Consider the following 18,488-nt stretch of genomic DNA (forward strand, 5'->3'; position numbering starts at 1 on the left):
TACCTTTTCAATATTTAAAGACATCTTCATCTTTGTCTTGCTATTGCACTTATTGTCAAATAAAGTATTACATTATAACATGTCAATTTCTTCCAGAGAAAGAATAAGAATGTTGCCCAAAAAGTGTTGCCCAAAAAGATTTGGAAAAACTTAAAACAGAAAATAGCTAAACGTTCAAATCAATGTAATGTTGTGCAAATGTGGCTGAAATATTTGTTTGTACAGTTTTGATGATATCATAGATTAAATCCTTCTGCCAAATTCTAAAGTTCCTCAGGCTGACCAGTTCTGATTACAGAATTGTGTTGTATCTCTTGATAATTGTATTTATACTGCATAGCAACAGGCTATTATAAACAAAGGAGATACTTAACAATGTAATTGATACAGTTCTCTTTTGGGCTAAATAATTGTACTTGGATATCATAGATTGCTCATAATTAGATCAGAAAAAATTGAATGTCATGGCTGTTTTTAACAGAGGCCGCCTTTTGGATGGCCAAATAATCTGCTGAGTGGCTGACATTTATCGAGGCGTAAACAGGGTTATGTGGATATCTGAATTGTGTAGTGATTTAAAAGTGAAATGGCAGAGCTGAAGCACATGGTAATGGGGTACCACATTTGGTTGAGGAATATCTGGTAGCACTGCAGTGGTGATGGCTACAGAGCTGGTTGTGATGCTCACTCAGGTCTAATTTTCAATCTCCACTTGAACAGTGATGGTGATGGTGACCCAGGAGACAGTGCTTAGTGGGAGCAGGAGTGAATTGGCTGGAGGAGGGCTGGCTGCATTTAGCAGCTGTCATGAGACTTGCACCCTACAGTTAGATTCAGAGGAATCGCAGTGTGTGCTGTTGGTGTAAAATGAAATTAGAGATGACCTTGGGAAAGGTCTGAAAGAACAGTTAAGGAGTGATTTACAGCAATATTACACAGAGATTGAAGCAAATTTGAGAAAGAAACTCAAAATAACTCTGCCTTAATTTTATTTGATATAAGAGGGGACAGAGAGAAATGGGCAGGATTTCAGGGCAGTGTTTAATGCATCCTTGAGGGAATGGCGGTTTCTGTGGCTTTTTCAAGCAATGATCTATCCCCTCAAGAAATCATCCCTCAATTCAATAATGCTGGATTATGTTCATACAGCCCCCAACTTTTCTTTTAGGGAAAGCGATTGAGAAGATGGTTGCTTTGCTGATCCAGAAGATTCTGGAGAAAACATTAACTGGACCCTAGTACATGGATGGCATTGGTTATACTTGTAGATTGCATTTGTTGCAACTGGAAGGGAGTGATGCATCCATTCTGATCTTTCTTAATTGCTCAATAGGTTTTAATACCATCAATCATGGTATCATTTTTGATTGGCTTCTGAGTTAGGTGTGAAATATTTCTCTATCCTTTTGTGTTGGTTCCAGTTAGTGTAGAGGGGGAGAGAGGTGTCAAGCCATAGATCCCTCCTTCATGAATCTCCTTAAGAGTCCTACATCCTCTCCTTTTATGTTTAACATCTACACGAAGCCACTAGGTTAGGTCATTACCTTGGGATTAAAAATCATTAATTCACTGTTGATACTTAGAAATGCATCTCTATCCTGGGCCAACCAAGCTGTTAAGACAATTTCTCGGTGTCTGGAGGCTATAGTGGTTTGGATAGAGAGAAAAAACTTTTGGTTTAACCCTGTCAAGACTGAGTGGCTGAGGGATTTGGAGGTTCCTTGATCTGAAGATGTCCATCTTGACTTCTGCATTGGTTGCACTCCCCAGATAGAACTGGTATGCAGTTTGAGAAGTCCTCTTAAACTCTGTGCTGTTTAAAACCAGGTGGCAGTGGCGGCCAAGAGAGTTTGTACAAATCCATAGTGTGTACCAGTTGTGAATATTCTTGGATCAGGAAGACCTGTTCACACCCACTAATTTCTTGTAATATCCTGCTTGGACTATAGGTAGTTCTTGACTTATAACTATTCATTTAGAGACTTTTTAAAGTTACAACGGAGAAAAAATTTAGTTATGACCAGTTTTCACACTTACAATTATTGCAGAATCCTCATGGTCATGTGATCAAAATTCAAGCATTTGGCAACAGGCATATATTTACAACAGTTGCATTGTGCCAGAGTCATGGGATCACCATTTGCAATCTTCCCATTGCCTTCCAACAAGCATACAAGGCCAGGGAGGCTACAGTTATACACATGATAGACGTTTTGGCAGCCGACAGTCGCTAGTCCATTTGTTGCACCCCTGCACTACAAGAAGGCGAAGTAGCTTCATACCAATTGGCCTGCAGATTTCTCAGAGGAACGTGACTTATCCGGGGCTTTTCTCTACCACTCCTCGCTAATCGCATCTGGACAGATCCAGCGCCAAGTTGTAAGAATGCAGCCAGCAGTTTCTCACCATTGAAATGGCGTATCTATCTATCTATCTATCTATCTATCTATCTATCTATCTATCTATCTATCTATCTATCTGCAAATAAGGATTTTGAATTGCTAGGTGGGCAAGAGCTAAGGACAAGTGATGGGAGCTTACCTACCTCAGGGAGCTGGACTCAAACCACCAGAGTTCTGGCAATTGCTCAGCACATCCAGCATCATTAAGCCTCTGTACTGTGTCCCTTTGTACAAGCAAAGTCAATAGGGGAAGCCAGATTCACCTAATGACCACACGATTCATTAACAACTGCAGTGTGGTTGCCACTTAACTGTTGTAAAATAATATCATAAAATGGGCAAAACTCACTTAACAACTGTTTTACTTAGCAGTGGCAATTTTGGTCGCAATTGTGGTTGTAAGTAAGGACTACCTGTATTGCAATGGCCCTATATGAGTTGCCCTCGAAGACTACTTGAAGTTACACTTAGTCCAGATGCAGTATTATGTACCGTTATGAGTATACTACACTATCAACACCATTACTCTGCAAGCTGCACTGGCTCATTATAGGCCTTCGGGTACAATTCGGGGTGCTGATTACCATTGTATAGCTCTTCATTACATTAAGCAGAGTTATTTGCAGGACTACTCATTTCTTATCGTTCCTGCCTGTTTCTCGAGATACAACAGAGTGGTCATATGTCAAGTCTACTCTATGAATCAGGGTCATTGAGTGATGTACAGGAGACCTATCATTTTGATTTCAGCACCTACCCTTTGGAACAGTATGCCTCCTGTGGTTTAGTTTTATTCAATATTGTGGTTTTGTGGTTTTTATGTTCTTCAAAGGGTTTTTCAATGTTTTTAATCTTACGTTAGCTATCAGTCACAATTTATAAGTTGATGATCATGCAAATTGCACAAATGTACATACATCTGTATATATAAATTGTCCATATAGTTTGGGAGGGTTGAAGGCAACATTTCTTCTACTAAAAACTTTCAGTCTTTGATAGAATTCTAATGTGTATGTATCCCTTTGTTTTCTAAGAAAACTTACTTCTGATATATTCTTGTATTGAAAAGAAACATGTGTGGGAGTAAGAAACTTCCCCTTCTAAGGATTTGCATAGTGTATAAATTGTATTTGTTTTTAAAATTTTAAAATAATGAGAAAAATTCATAGGTGCTTAACAGAGTTCTAGCTGCTAAATAAAGATAACTCTTATAGGTTATCTTCTTGGAAATGCAGTGCTTTTAAAATATTATGTGTCTATTTATCTGTTGTATGTCAGTATACATATTGGTGATAATCCACAAAGGTATCCTTTTGTCAGTTTTTCTGCAAGCTATTTTTTTTTTAATTTTTATATATGAAATGTTTCGCCCATTGAAAAAAAAAACTATCGAATTATAAGAACTTGACTCAGAAATGCTAATTGGATTATAAGCATATAATTCTAATTTAGCATATAATTCATATGCTAAATTAGAATTAGCATATGAATTCAGTTTAATTACCATCAGGCATGTCATTTTCAGCATTAGTCTAGTGGGCCTGTGGCATTATCAAACCATATATCATTTCGTTGTTTAGAGAGCAAAAAGAAAAAAGAGGTCACCAAAAGTATTCTGATTTCAATTGATTAAAATATCAAATGGACTTTTGCAGCAAGGACAAAGTACAAGGATGTAATATACAGTAGAGAGAATTCCATTAAACAGGTTCATACCTTTAAATTCTTGGGGGTGGTTTTCAGTCCCAAGGGAATCTGGAGGGCCTACTAGGATCAAAATCTTCAACAGCTATAAAGCAGTTATTATTTATTATTATTAAAGGAACCATCTAGTATTGGAAGACTTATTTTTCCCCCAAACTGAAACCTTGCCCCAAGTATTGTGCAGAATTAAGGTGGGTCTCTATGTTGGGAAGAATTTTTTGAAATAGTGCAGACCAAATTTCTAAGATCCTTACTCGTTAGACCCAGAGTAACAGCTAATGCTTTTCTTTGATTAGAAGCATGAATGCCTAAAATTGAAAGTAAGGCATGGAGGCTGATGTTAAACTAAAAAAGCTTCAGTTTTTTTCTCTCAGGTTTACTTCTAATAATAATGGATGATGATTTTCCATTAGACTGGAATAATATTACTGTGTAGAACAAACTCTAATGGCATGTGGATTATCTAATTGTAGACAGAGATGTTTAAAATCTTTGTTTTAAAGAGTAAATATCTCTCAATCTAATATGTCTCCAAATTATTCTAAATATTTAGTGAACAGTTTCAATAATAATGAAATATTCACATGCAATACCATCCTTTGTTTTCTCTACAGAAAATACCATGGGGTGCATTAAGAGCAAGGAAGATAAAAGTCCTAGCATGAAATATAGAACTGAGAATACTCCGGAGACAATTACCTCCCCTGCCAGCAATTATGGATCTGATTCAACCCAAGCTAATCAGTCACCTGCAGTAAAAGGACCATCAGTTAATTTTAATAGCCATTCCATGACTCCTTTTGGTGGGTCATCTGGTATGACACCTTTCGGAGGAGCATCTTCTTCATTTTCTCCAGTGCCATGTCCATATCCTAGTAGTCTAACAGGTAAGCATAGTCTTAAAATTACCACTAGATCACAAAAAAAAAACCTTCAGTAGTACTGAAACAAGAGTTGTATGTGATTTAGTCTAAAATGTGTTATGTTATTAAAAAAAAACTATTGTAAGTTTGTACAAAAGTCAAGCAGTATTAGAGAAAAGCTTGATTTTGCTGCAAACAGGAATGAGTATCCTGTGCTCCAAGCAATGTGCAAATGATGATTAAAAAATAAATATATAAATTGTACAAAACAACTTTCTGCACCAACAGTAGTACTAATGGTTGACTTCTCTTTAGTACATTTATCAGCTACCCAGGTTTTATGTAAGACTGATGCTGATTAGTTACTTACATGAAACAGATTCTTCAGAATCATCCATGAATTCATACATACAGGTTTTACATTGGTGCAAACTTGAAAAGTCATAGAATTTTTTCAGTAGAACCATGTCCTTTGTGAATATCATGCATGTCTGGGTGTAGATTCCATTAATGATAATCTCCACTAAGATGAAACCAATGATTCCTTTAATCATAAGGAAAAAACAAGGTCACTTGACCATCTAAAGAACCTCAGTTATGAATAATTTTTATGATGTTCTATGTGATTCAAAGTGACGGTTGGCTAGCATCACTTGTTACGTTGTTATCTTGAGCAGGGGATGATATTCATGCAGTGACATAAGAAAGGATCACTCTACTACACGGGTGTCAAACTCACCACGTCATGTGACATGTTGCGACATATCGCAACTCTTTTTACATTGCCGGCAATGGGGTGGGTACAGCTTCAGTATGATGAAACCGGCCCATGGGCCGGCAGTTTGACACCCCTGCTCTACTAAATGTTGCAGCTTTCCGAGCCCAAAGGTAAAGGATAGCATTGAATAAAATATGTAGTGTTGGGCAATTTTTCAACAAACCTTTGGCATAGAAGGATTGTGATGAGAGACTGCCAATTTTGCCATCACTCACTGTTATATCCAGTAGGTATTGCATTTTTAATCAGTTTTTTTTTTTTACAAAATGCTATAGGAATCGACTTTATTCACAGAAGTTCCACACGTTTGGATGGAAAAGTCAAAAACAAGTGTTCAGACCTTTAAAATACCTCAGGTTTTTCTTTGTAAATAAAAGCCTAGTGTATTTTATCATTTTATTTTGTCAACAACATAATTTTCAGTAATATAGATACTGAAATTCATTTATTTCATCTTAAAATCATCAAAAGTCATTTAAAAAATATTAACAATAATCTTAAAATTTCCCTATTTTGAGTTGCATTCTTTCATTTAGTCTGCTGCTAATTTATTTTATACAAATGTATGTAAGAAATAATTTTTTTCTGAAAATGTATGAATACTGATAGACTTGACTATTTCTAGATCAGAGGCCCCCAACCTTTTGGGCACCAGGGACCGGTTCTGTGGAGAAAGATTTTTCCACGGACCAGAGGGGGAGTGGTTTCGTGTGCTGCCTGTATCCAGCGGATGGGGCTTCACTTGTTTGTGCGGCCCAGTAGCTGCTATGCCACGGCCTGATTGTACAAAAAAAAAAAAAAAATGCGTGGATTAAACATGCTAGTTACTGAGGAAAAAAATCTGAAAATGAAACATTTTGGTACCTAATAATCATGATTTATGTCATAATGAAGCTAGCATGCAGTAAACTAATCTCAAGCATGGAACAGAATGCAGGGAGCTCAGTGTTCTAGATCTCTTCAGACTTGAATTTGTAACAGCCTGAATATGCATTTGTGCTCAAGGAATTTCCTCATAATTTGAGAAACCTCTATCAGCCTCTAATTAATCTTTTTACTAAACTGCAAAGCTTCCAAAAGCTTTTCTGTAGCAAACTTCCCAACATCACAACTATTCTGCACACACACCAAACAACACACACACATACTCTCACACATTATATTTGGACCCTACGTTAGCTGGTTTGGAATTGTGCTATGGTAGCAGTAATAAGAAGTCCGTTTACAGAAATGATCATCTATAATCGACGTAAGTGTTTAGAAAAAAATACATATGGTGAAATGTTTTGTTTTTTGCAAACCCAAGCACTAAAAAATGCTTTAAGGAAAAGTCAGATTAGATAATTAACTCTTTCCATATGAATGTCTTGGTCTAAGTGCAGCCAAAAAGATTCCTAAATGGGAATGTTTGTAGTGTACATTGAATTTATAATAATTCAGAATCCAGTTTTCCATCAGGCCTTAGGGATGGAAATGCTATGAGCTATTCCATCTCTTTCAATTAGTGGAAGTACACTCCCTCAGGTCCTGCTTTGCTGCATAGGAAGTTCCTGGGTGGGGTGAATGAAGGATGCCATGCTTGTACACCAAGCATAAATTCTCCTAGCAAGGTCATCCTCAGCATGAAGATCATCCCAGCAACCTAACTAAAGCAAACAGGCACCTATATTGGACAGCAGCAATACAGTATAGGAAAATGCCTGAGGTAGATGATCATTTTAGTATCAAGAGCAAAAGCATCAATTCATATTATATTGAGGAAGCAGTAGTAAGCTGTTCCTTTTATTTTTCCAAGTAAGTCAGAAGGGTGGACAAGATAAAGTGATTATTGATTATAGTACCAGAAGATGGGTCTCTCAAGCATGCTACTGAGGAAGAATTGAGAATTTTTCATAGTACTAATGTCTAAAATATGCCAAATTCTTTAGGACATCTAGTTGCTAAGACCCAGTGTGGTGGAGTGGTTAACATGCTGACCTAGAAACCAAGAGACTTTAAATTCTAGTCCTGCATTAGGCTGGGTGACTTTGGGCCAGTTACACATTCTCAGCCCAACCCACCTCACAGAGTTGTTGTGGTGAAATTAAGAGGAAGAAGGAGCATTATGTATGTTCACTGCTTTGAGTTTATAAAGTAATTCAAAGTGATTTCCAACGTTCATCACAAGTATAAACACATGTTCTATTCTCTTCAAGGCAACAGCTAATTATCTCTTCATTCCCGTATCCCTTCCTTTATCTGTAAGCAAATCCATAAAACATCTTTTTAGTCCTGGTGTTAGCAGAAATCCACAAAGGATTGCCAGAAGTAACAACAGGCCTTTTTTAACATTGATAAAATAAACCAACTTAGATTCCTTAGTTTTACCAACAATTTTAATCTTCATTCACGTATTGTCATAGGATTTGATTTCTCTTCCATTTCTTCTTCATCCTTTCACACAGAGTTCTTCTTTAGCCAATATTTTTTTCTAAATTCAATCAGCAAAAATACCTAGGTGACTTTCCAAAAGATTCTAATAGCTTAAAAGTAGTTAATAAGCAATTTCCAAAAGTCACTAGAAAGGAAGAGGCTGAACATGGTTGCAAGCAAAATGGCTATTCCTGCCATTTCCAATACCCACACCTGCAGGAGACCATTGCCCTTTGATCTTCTAGCAAGGAACAGCATATGTGGGCAATCTCCTGTCCTCTCCTTATCTGGAGAGATTCCATGGAACCAGTCTACTTGTTCCTTGTGGTCAGGTCCACTTTTTCAGAGACAACCTCAGTCAAACCTGGACACTGAAGTTATTGAGTTTATACAATACAAATGTTGGGTATACTTTATAAATCAATAAAATCCAAGTTTATAAATTAGTTAATTTAAACATTTGTAGACTTTCTTTACTTTGAAAAATGCTTACACAATCAATAGTGTAAAATGTGTGCGAGGAATTAATGAACAGTAATGTATATTAATATATTATACATAGTATAGTAATACATTAGCATGTTGTTAGAAGCACATAATACTGTAATTATTTATTGTCTGCACAGTTTGCAAATTATATGGTTTTTTACAATGTTTTCTTCATGAAAGTATATGAGTTCAGTTGACATGTTAATAATCCATGAACAGGTTAAATCCTGTAGGAACTTCAGATGTGACGTTTACTCTGTTTTGGGTCTAGAATAAAGTCCATATCATATCACATGTATTCTCATGTTGGGTTAATATTCCTATTTGTATTGTTATAGAATAGAATATCTGTATTGCCATTGTGTAACTCACAATGAAATTAAGTTATTAAAAATTAAAATTATGTGAGGTTTTGTGTGTGTGTGTGTGTGCATGCGTTAATCTAAATAATAAATAGCAGTTGCAGCAGAAATATTTATTAATAAAAGATTTGTTAGTAGAAAGAGTACTATTGACCCCAAAATATATTTCAAATGCTTCAGGCTAGTTCATCTTCTCCAATTTATGTTTAGAGCCTCTATTGGCAAAAAACAGAATTAACATTGCAAAATATATCAAAGATGATTACTGCATTCTCCAGTACAGGAGATGGATAATCCACGGATGGGTTTTCTCTGTCTGCCTGCTCTTGAGACCAAGTAGCCAAAGTTTGACACGCCCCCACTTCCTGTGGAGTCCATTCTTAACTTGGTCTCTGCTCGAGAAGACTTGTTTTGGCGTAGCTCTCAGCTTATCAGGTTAGACAAGAAATCCATTGATTGATTATCCCTTGATAATTGGCTTCCCCTTCCCAAAAAATTGCCACCTATAGGAATTTAACCACAAAATTTTCTGGGGATCAGTCCTGATCTCAAACCTAAAATTAAAAAGGGATTGGTGGGGAGGGAAACTTCCCCACAGATATCAGCCAGCCCCAGGGCTCTGGGGGGTGGAAAGGGGGGGAAGAAGGCATCAGCAGAGACTACTTGCTGAACCTTTTCCCCAACCACTAAGTTTTCCTTGGGATCATCCCTGATCCTATATTAAAATTGAAAAAGGGGGTGTGGGGGGGGGAACTCCCCACGGATCCCAGCCAGCCCCAGGGCTCTGGAGGTGGAAAAGGGGGGGGGGAAGGCATCAGCAGAGACCACTTGCTGAGCTTTTCTCCCCAACCTTCCAAGGGATTTTTTCCTCAAATTGGGGGAAAAAATAACAATCTCCAGGTCCGGATTCAAACTTGAATTCGGATCATCGGAGATTCCCTAGCAGCCCAGGGCAACCGCGGGTGCCATTTTAGTTGCCGTTTTCAGGCAACAAAGGCAATCCCTGACTGGGATTCCCTTAAAACGTCACCAGCGCGCCAAATTTAAATCCCCGGGCACAAGCAGCTTCTAGGAGGCTGCGGAGCTTATTTTCAGAGGGAAACGAGCCGCGGCCACCCTCCTTTTTAAAAAGCCGAAGCACAGGAAGGGAGTAAGCCCCAACCAAGAAACGGAGGCTAGAGAACCCTCCTGGGATCCGCAAAGCCCGTTTTCAGGGAAAAACGAGCTGCGGCTGCCATCTCTTGCCAGAGGAAGGCAAACCGAGCTTAAGGAAGCTCCACATCATATCTGGAAGTACGGATAGAGGCGGAATAGGAGCGCACAGCCAGCGCTCCACCCCCGATACACACATATAATAATAGGACAAAATATAATGTAATAAACATAAATAAATAAATTTTAATAATAATAATAATAATAATTAAAAAAAAATTTTTTTTGAAGCTAAAAATTAAGCGACTGCAGGGCCAACAGGCCTAAAGGCAGAACACACAATATTATCATCATCACCATTATTGTTGTTGTTGTTATTATTATTATTATTTTATTATTATTGTTGTTCCTATTATTAGTATAATAGTAATAATATTAATAAGAATAAATTCCGCTCTAGGTGACCACCATTTGATACCTTGTTGTGTATTAAGTCAGGCCTACAGACCCTTTTGAGGTCGCCACTGATATTTTTTGCCTCCCTTTTCCTTTTTCTACTGGTGCACGTTGCCTGGTCACCTAAGGCCTCCGGGCGGAACCCAAAGAGTGGTTCCAAACGTGCCTTCGGTACCTCCCTCAGCTACCGTGACCTTAGCCCAGAGAGAATATTTTTGTTGTGGTCGGGTGATCAGGGGAACAGTCCTGGTACTTGTTCCAATTTCGCTCCCGCCAATACTTGCCTGCCTGAGCGTCTTCTCAGTTTTTCTGGGACTGCTCAAGCGGAATGGAGGGACCCTCGTTGCCTCAATCCATGAGCACGACCCCTCCATCTCCCAATTACGGCTGCAACACACCTTCTGACCAGAAGGCGGCAGGCAAGTGCAAAGCGAAGACAAAACACTCGCTCAAGAGGCCCTCCAAGTTGGCGGAAAAGCAAGCCAGCCGTAGGCACCAGGCCCTGGAGAAGGAGTTCTCCAGAGCGCAGAGGCAGGCCCAATTGGAATTGGTTCAAATAGCGGCCACCGAGATGGAATTACCATTGGGTCCATCCACATCAACCCAGAGCGCGTGGTCCATTCCAGGAACACCGCAACCACTGGATCCGCCATCTACATCAGCCCAACAAACAACCACGGCGGCAGGCACAACCACTGAGTCCACCTCTCCACCTGCGGTCACCACACCCAAAGGTAATGACATAGGGGACATCTGGGCAGATGGACGGCTAGAGGCCCTATTAACCAAAGTGGTGGACCGAGCCCTAGCACAGCGCTCCGCCCACCACGACCAGGGGCCCTCCATCTCAGCCATGCCACACTCGGAACTCCCCTCAGAGTCCTCAGGCATTCAGGAACCCGTCTCCCCGGCCCAGTCCTCCATGAGTGGTTATTCTTCACCACAAGAGGAGGATCAACCTGGGATCTCTATGTCAGAGGATGAGGAACTTCCCCCTGAGCCCCCCTCAGGGGGATTATTTAATCACAACCGCTTCCTCACGATACTACGCAAGGCCACAGCCATTGCGGACATGGGGACGGATCAGTTTTCTCAGCCGCAAGCGACACCGGCCACCACATCCAGACCCGTATTCGTAGAAAAGGTGACAACGCAACACCATATACCTTGCCCCGCCATTTTCCTGAAAGGGATCAAGAAGCCATGGGACTCTCCCGCTTCCTTCCCATCAGTGAGTGGTACGGACAAAAAATTATACAGCACTGCCACAGACCTCAATGAGGCCTTAGAAATTCCTAAAGTAGATGAAGCCTGGACCCCCTTGGTCTCCCAGACAGCCATGGCTGGGGACCTAGTGGAGGCCCTTAAGGCAGATGACAAAAAGTGGGAACAAACCTTTCGCAAAACCCACCAGACAGCGGCATGGGCCATCAAAGCAGCCACCTCGGCCTCCTTTTTTGTCCGGGCCACCCTCATCTGGTTGCAACAACTACAAACCATAGTTCCTATGGAGGACATACGAACACACCAGGACCTGGCTAAGATGGTAGCAGCCACGGAATACGCTGCAGACGCAACGTTCCAATCGGCCATTTTTTCATCCAGATCCATAGCATCCAACATAATTGCCAGGAGAATGCTATGGCTAAAACACTGGCAAGCTGACACCAAGGCTAAGTGGCGGCTAGCGACCGCCCCTTACTCAAGCAACGGTCTGTTTGGGGAGGCCTTGGACCCCTATCTTGTAGAGAACAAAGACAAGCGGAAGGTCATGGCACACTTGAACAAAAGGTCAGACAAACGTACCACACCTTACTTTCGTAGGCAGTCCTTTCGTCAACCGACAACCACGCCTATCAGTCAGGCACCCAAGCCATTCACTCCCAGGCAGAACAAACCGTACGGCCGCCCCTACGACAGACCGGGGTTCCAGCCCAGACAACAAAACCAGTCGAGACGACCCTTTCGTGGAAAGGGTCGTCCGTACCGGAAGACAAAATGACTCCTACATAGACCTACCCATTGGAGGAAGACTAGCTCACTTCTTCCACCAGTGGGAGCAGACCTCCACGGACAACTGGGTACTACAAACCATCCAGTCCGGGCTGTCCCTGGAGTTCCTGGTCACACCCCCAGACCGACTCATCAACTGCTCGGTCTCCAGGAACCCCACCAAACGCAAACTCATGCAGGAGGCCATCCAACACCTGTTGGACATTCAAGCCATAGAACCGGTCCCAGCGGAATACAGAGGCAGAGGATTTTACTCCATCCTCTTCGTGGTTCCAAAGACTTCAGGAGGATGGAGGGCAATCCTGGACCTAAAAAACCTCAACCGCTACATCACATACAAAAAATTCAAGATGCAATCCCTTCAGTCCATCCTGGGAAGCATCAGAGAAGGAGACTTCCTGGCATCGATAGACCTCACGGAAGCCTACCTTCACATCCCCATCCACCCAAACCACCGCCGGTTCCTACGTTTCTGTTACGGGGGAAAACACTTCCAATACAGAGCTCTCCCCTTCGGTCTATCTTCGGCACCCAGGGTATTTACCAAGATACTAGCAGCGGTAGCCGCCAAACTGAAAAATCCCAATACGCGTCCAATGTTACCTAGACGACATACTAATCCAAGCAACATCCCTACAGACAGCTCAGGCGGACGTAAGGACCGTCATTCGCGTCCTCCAATTACACGGATTCTCAGTAAACTTTCAGAAGAGCCAGACAGTTCCCTCGTCCAGGCTGCTGCATCTGGGGGCCACGATAGACACAACCAACTGTATGGTCTATCTCTCCCAAGACCGGGTGGCCGGCATCAGGGAACTGGCTCGCTGGGTTCACAGGCAACGCTCAGTTCTGATACTAACACTTTCCCAATTCTTGGGCAAGATGGTATCGGCCATAGCCATTGTACCCTGGGCCAGGCTCCACCTACGGGAACTACAGTGGTTTCTGCTCCCTTACCAACGGCAGAACACCAGCGCATCCAACCACCTAGTCAGGGTCACGGCACAAATCCGCAGGGCGCTACGCTGGTGGTGCTCTCGGGCCGTGACCAAGGGGTCACCCTTCAAGGAACCAGTCAGAGTTACCATCACTACAGACGCCAGTCTGTATGGTTGGGGAGCCCATCTGGACTCCCAGTTTGTACAGGGACGTTGGTCCGCCACGGATCTGAGAAACAACATCAACTGGCTAGAACTCAGGGCTATCCACCTAGCCTTGCAACAATTCAAAGACAGAATCAGAGGCCACCACGTTCTAGTCCTAACAGACAACGTAGCAGCCAAGGCGCACATCAATCGGCAGGGGGGGACCAGATCAAAAACCCTGATGACAGAGTCACGACTCCTATTCAGCTGGGTAGAGCCCAATCTGAAGTCACTAAAAGCGGAACACATATCGGGGGTCAACAACCAGCAAGCGGACTTCCTAAGCCGCACCACAGTGGACCCTTCGGAGTGGGGGCTACACCCGAACTTGTTCCTAGACATCTCCCGCAAGTTCGGGTACCCGATCCTCGATCTGTTCGCATCATCAGACAATGCCCAGCTCCCCAGATTTTACTCTCGTTACTTCAACCCGTGAGCAGAGGGGACGGACGCTCTGAGAACTCAGTGGCCTCAGGGTCTGCTTTATGCCTTTCCCCCACTATCACTCATACTGGCGGTCATCCACAAGCTGATTAAGGAGCGGGCAGAAGTGATCCTAGTAGCACCATATTGGCCACAGAGACCATGGTTCGCCGACCTGATGAACCTGTCTCAGTCGCCCCCATGGAACATTCCCCCTCATCAAGTGTCCCTACACCAGGGAACCATCAGTCACCCGGAACCCCAATGGTTACAACTGACCGCCTGGCACTTGAGCGCCAGATAATGGCACAGGAACTATTCTCTCCCGGGGCCATTACCATAATTCAAGCTTCACGCCGTCCGGCAACAAACCGCATTTATGACTCCACTTGGAAAAATTTTTGCCTTTGGTGCAGGGAACGGCAGTTTGACTTACACAAACTCTACATCCCTCAGATAGTAGATTACCTCTTGGAGGGACTAGACAGAGGCCTCGCCCCCGCGACCATCCGCAGGCAAGTGGCGGCCTTGTCCACCCTCCTCACCTGCACGGATTCGGTTCCCTTAGCTCACCACCCCAGGATCCGCGCCTTTATCAAGGGCGCCTATAACACCAGACCTCCAGTAATTCACAGGTACCCGTCCTGGGAACTACCGCGAGTCCTTCACGCACTCACTCGGTCACCATTTGAACCATTGGCGACCTTTTCCTTGCGACACCTGTCGCTAAAGGTGGCGTTCCTGATTGCCATCACATCGGCCAGACGAATTTCGGAACTGGCCGCACTGTCAGTCAGAAACGACCTATGCATTTTCCACAAGGACCGGGTGGTCCTTAGGTTAGATCCTGCCTTCATACCGAAGGTGAATTCACTCTTTCACAGGACACAGGAAGTAATTCTCCCAAACTTCTGTCCAAATCCAACACATGACCGGGAGTGGCAGTGGCATACATTGGACGTCCGCAGAGCCTTGCGGCGTTATATAAAGCTTACAGAACCCTTCCGCAAATCGGAGGCCCTATTTGTGTCCTTCCAAGCGGGCACCTTGGGGCGGAAAGTTTCCGCGGGCACCATTGGAAGGTGGATCCAAAGCTGTATCGCAGAAGCTTACAATTTATCATCCCTGCCGCCCCCAAGTCATCTCACGGCCCATTCCACCCGAAGCGCTGCAACTTCGGCGGCATGGGCTACCCAGGCGTCAATCGAGGAAGTTTGCAGGGCCGCGACATGGTCCTCGCCTTCCCCGTTTATACGACACTACAAGATAGACCGCTTTGCATCGGCGGACGCCTCCTTTGGTAGGAGGGTCCTCCAGCAAGTTGTCTCAGAGATCAATCTACCGGCCTTATCTGTTTCCCACCCCTTGGGACAGTGAGGCTTTGGTACGTCCCATCCGTGGATTATCCATCTCCTGTACTGGAGAAGGGGCTTTGGTCTTACCTGAACGCCTTTTCTCAGTACGGAGATGGATAATCCACACCCACCCCAAGGCCAGCAGGCCGCTAGTAGGGAGCTGAGAGCCAATACCTCGTCAATCATCAGCCACTTCGCCCTCGTTAAGAATGGACTCCACAGGAAGTGGGGGCGTGTCAAGCTTTGGCTACTTGGTCTCAAGAGCAGGCAGACAGAGAAAACCCATCTGTGGATTATCCATCTCCGTACTGAGAAAAGGCGTTCAGGTAAGACCAATGCCCCTTCCTACAAGTTTATGTTGCTATTTTCTCCCAGATGCTTGAAAGGCATTTTAGTATTTGAATATAAAATATTATTTTTAATAGAGATTTGTTTATTAGATTTTTAGACATAAAATCTATCAACATATAATTGTCATGGGCTAGCTTTGAAAAATAATCCATTATACAAATATCAATATTTATGGAAAAAGTACTGAAAAGGTGTACATGGAGATAAAATAGAAACCATGGATTTTATACTGGCTTTGATCCTCCATTCTTAACCACAACAAGAAAGATTTGCAGAATTTGATGGCAACTTTATGCATTGGTATTGAAGCACAATAAACTAGAATTTGCAGTCCCATTGAGGATTGTAGCTATGTTTAATACAGTGGTTCTCAACCTGTGGGTCGGGACCCCATTTGGGGTCAAACAACCATTTCATGGGGGTCACCAAACAATGCAGTCCGCCATTTTTTCCCCCTTTTCCTTAGCTGTGCTATTCCCTTTTATTCTATTGGCTTTTGAAAGCCAATAGAATAGACTCTCTTGAATAGAGTCTAATTCTATTGGCTTTCAAAAGCCAATAGGAATTGTCCAGGCTGTCTCTGCCCTGCTGAGCACGCCAAAAGTCCCATTCTGACCGGTTGGGTAATCCTTGATTTACGACCGGTTGGGGGTCGCGGCATTAAAAAGGTTGAGAACCACTGGTTTAATACCTGATATACCTTCACTTCAGACCAGTGTTTTTTCAAACTTTGGCAATTTTTGTATGTGTAGATTTCAACTCCCAGAATACTGGCTGGAGAATTTTGGAAATTGAAGTCCGCACATCTTAAAATTATTAAATTTGAAAAACACTGCTATACATCTTTCTGGTTAGCGTATAGTAGTTGGGGAGGGTCTATGATAAGAATGTGAACATATCCCAATATCTTATTCATATGTTTTCTACAAACTTACAGAGAAAGGCAGTCTGAAAACTTTAACATGAAAAGCAACTTTTGTAGTTTGAAATTGTTTTAACCATGAAAATATTAAATAAGTTTTTGTAGTAATATTAATGTATTTAATCAAATGAATAAATTGCCTTGACTGCTGTTGCAGACTTAGGCCATTATGAAATCAATGAATGAGTTCAGGTAATGTTTTTACTTATAACTATAAACATTGCTCATTTTTTATTAAGAATATCTATTTTCTTCAAAATAAAATTGGTGAAATGCTTTTGTATAGTACATGTGTAATCTGATTTGTATGTATTTCCTTTGTCTAGGAAAAAGTATTAATGCCATATTTTTGGGTTTTCCTAAGGGGGTGTTACTGTTTTTGTGGCTTTGTACGATTATGAAGCAAGAACTAGAGATGATCTTTCATTCAAGAAGGGGGAACGCTTTCAGATAATCAATAATACGTAAGTATTTAGTCAACTTATGGACTTAATTACACACTGTTAGCCATTCATATTCCTCTACCTATGTTAATAGTATTATTGCTGATAGGGAAAAGACTTCAGTCGTAAGAAAATAAAAGAGTAAGAAAAATGAACCCATAAGGAGGAAGAGGAGAAGGAAGAGATACAACACGATTGGACTTGCAAGATTCTATTATTATAGCCAATCTCAATAAAATAGTTCTAGCCTTTCAGTGGAGGTTTTTTTTTAAATCTCATATACCTAGTATGGCTGATATCAATCTTACAAGTCTTATTGTGTTGTATCTGTTCTATCTTCTTATAATTCAGTGAATTAGAGAAGTGTCTATATGAGCTACTGTCTCGACATTCTGGTCTTTAAAAATGTTTTACTCTTGTTGCTTTTGCTTTAGCAAGAATTTGAATATCTCTATCAAAGTCATCTTTATTTTCTACAGAACAGATCAGTATAGAAGCTATAATGATAAGTTGGATTATACTACATGCTTTTAATGTAATGTTTTTATCTTTATTTCTAAGACAAGTATATACAGGTTGATCTGGACTTATGATCATAATTGACCCCAAAATTGACAGCTGTTAAGTGAATTTTGCCCCATTTTATAACCTTTCTTGCCACAATTGTTAAGTGAATTGCTGCAGTTGTTACGTTAATAACAGAGCTGTTAAGTGAATTTGGCTTTCTCATTGACTTTGCTTGCCAGAAGATTGCAAAAAAAGGTGATCACATGATCCCGGGATGTCATCATAAATACATGACAGTTGTCAAATGTCCAAATTTTGATCACATGACCATGGGGATGTTGCAATGATCATATGTGAAAAACTGTTGTAAGTCCCTTTTTTCAGTGCTGTTGTAACTTCAAACTAAACAAATGACATGCAACCAAATACATGCAATCATAAATGTACTTTTTATATGGCAATTTGCAATAAGGCACTTTCAGAAGTAGATTTAATTAATTAATACCAATTAATTCTAATTTTAGTAGCAGAGATTCCAGTATATTAAAGATGGAACTGTATTCTCTGAATATGATCATTTTCATCTCCTCATTAAGAGAATGTTATTTTTTCAGTTATTCTTCTGTAAAATGTACATTTTTACTGACAATAGTGAGATTTGAAGAAGATTAGAAGTTTTGAGGTTTTTTTTTAAATCCCTGTTTATTTTGG

General features: G+C 41.5%; 1 protein-coding gene across 1 annotated transcript in view; it reads left to right on the forward strand.

Moving 5' to 3' along the window:
* Window positions 1-18,488, forward strand: part of YES1 (YES proto-oncogene 1, Src family tyrosine kinase) — a 49,970-nt gene that overhangs the window by 11,684 nt on the left and 19,798 nt on the right. Inside the window, exons 2-3 of the mRNA XM_039351047.1 lie at window positions 4,721-4,993; window positions 17,192-17,291. Coding sequence (XP_039206981.1) covers window positions 4,729-4,993; window positions 17,192-17,291 — 365 coding nt within the window. The 5' untranslated portion in view covers window positions 4,721-4,728. The remainder of the gene's footprint in view (window positions 1-4,720; window positions 4,994-17,191; window positions 17,292-18,488) is intronic.

The sequence above is a fragment of the Crotalus tigris genome, unplaced genomic scaffold (assembly GCF_016545835.1).
Source record: "Crotalus tigris isolate CLP2741 ecotype Arizona unplaced genomic scaffold, ASM1654583v1 scf7180000018368.3068619, whole genome shotgun sequence".
NCBI lineage: Eukaryota > Metazoa > Chordata > Lepidosauria > Squamata > Viperidae > Crotalus > Crotalus tigris.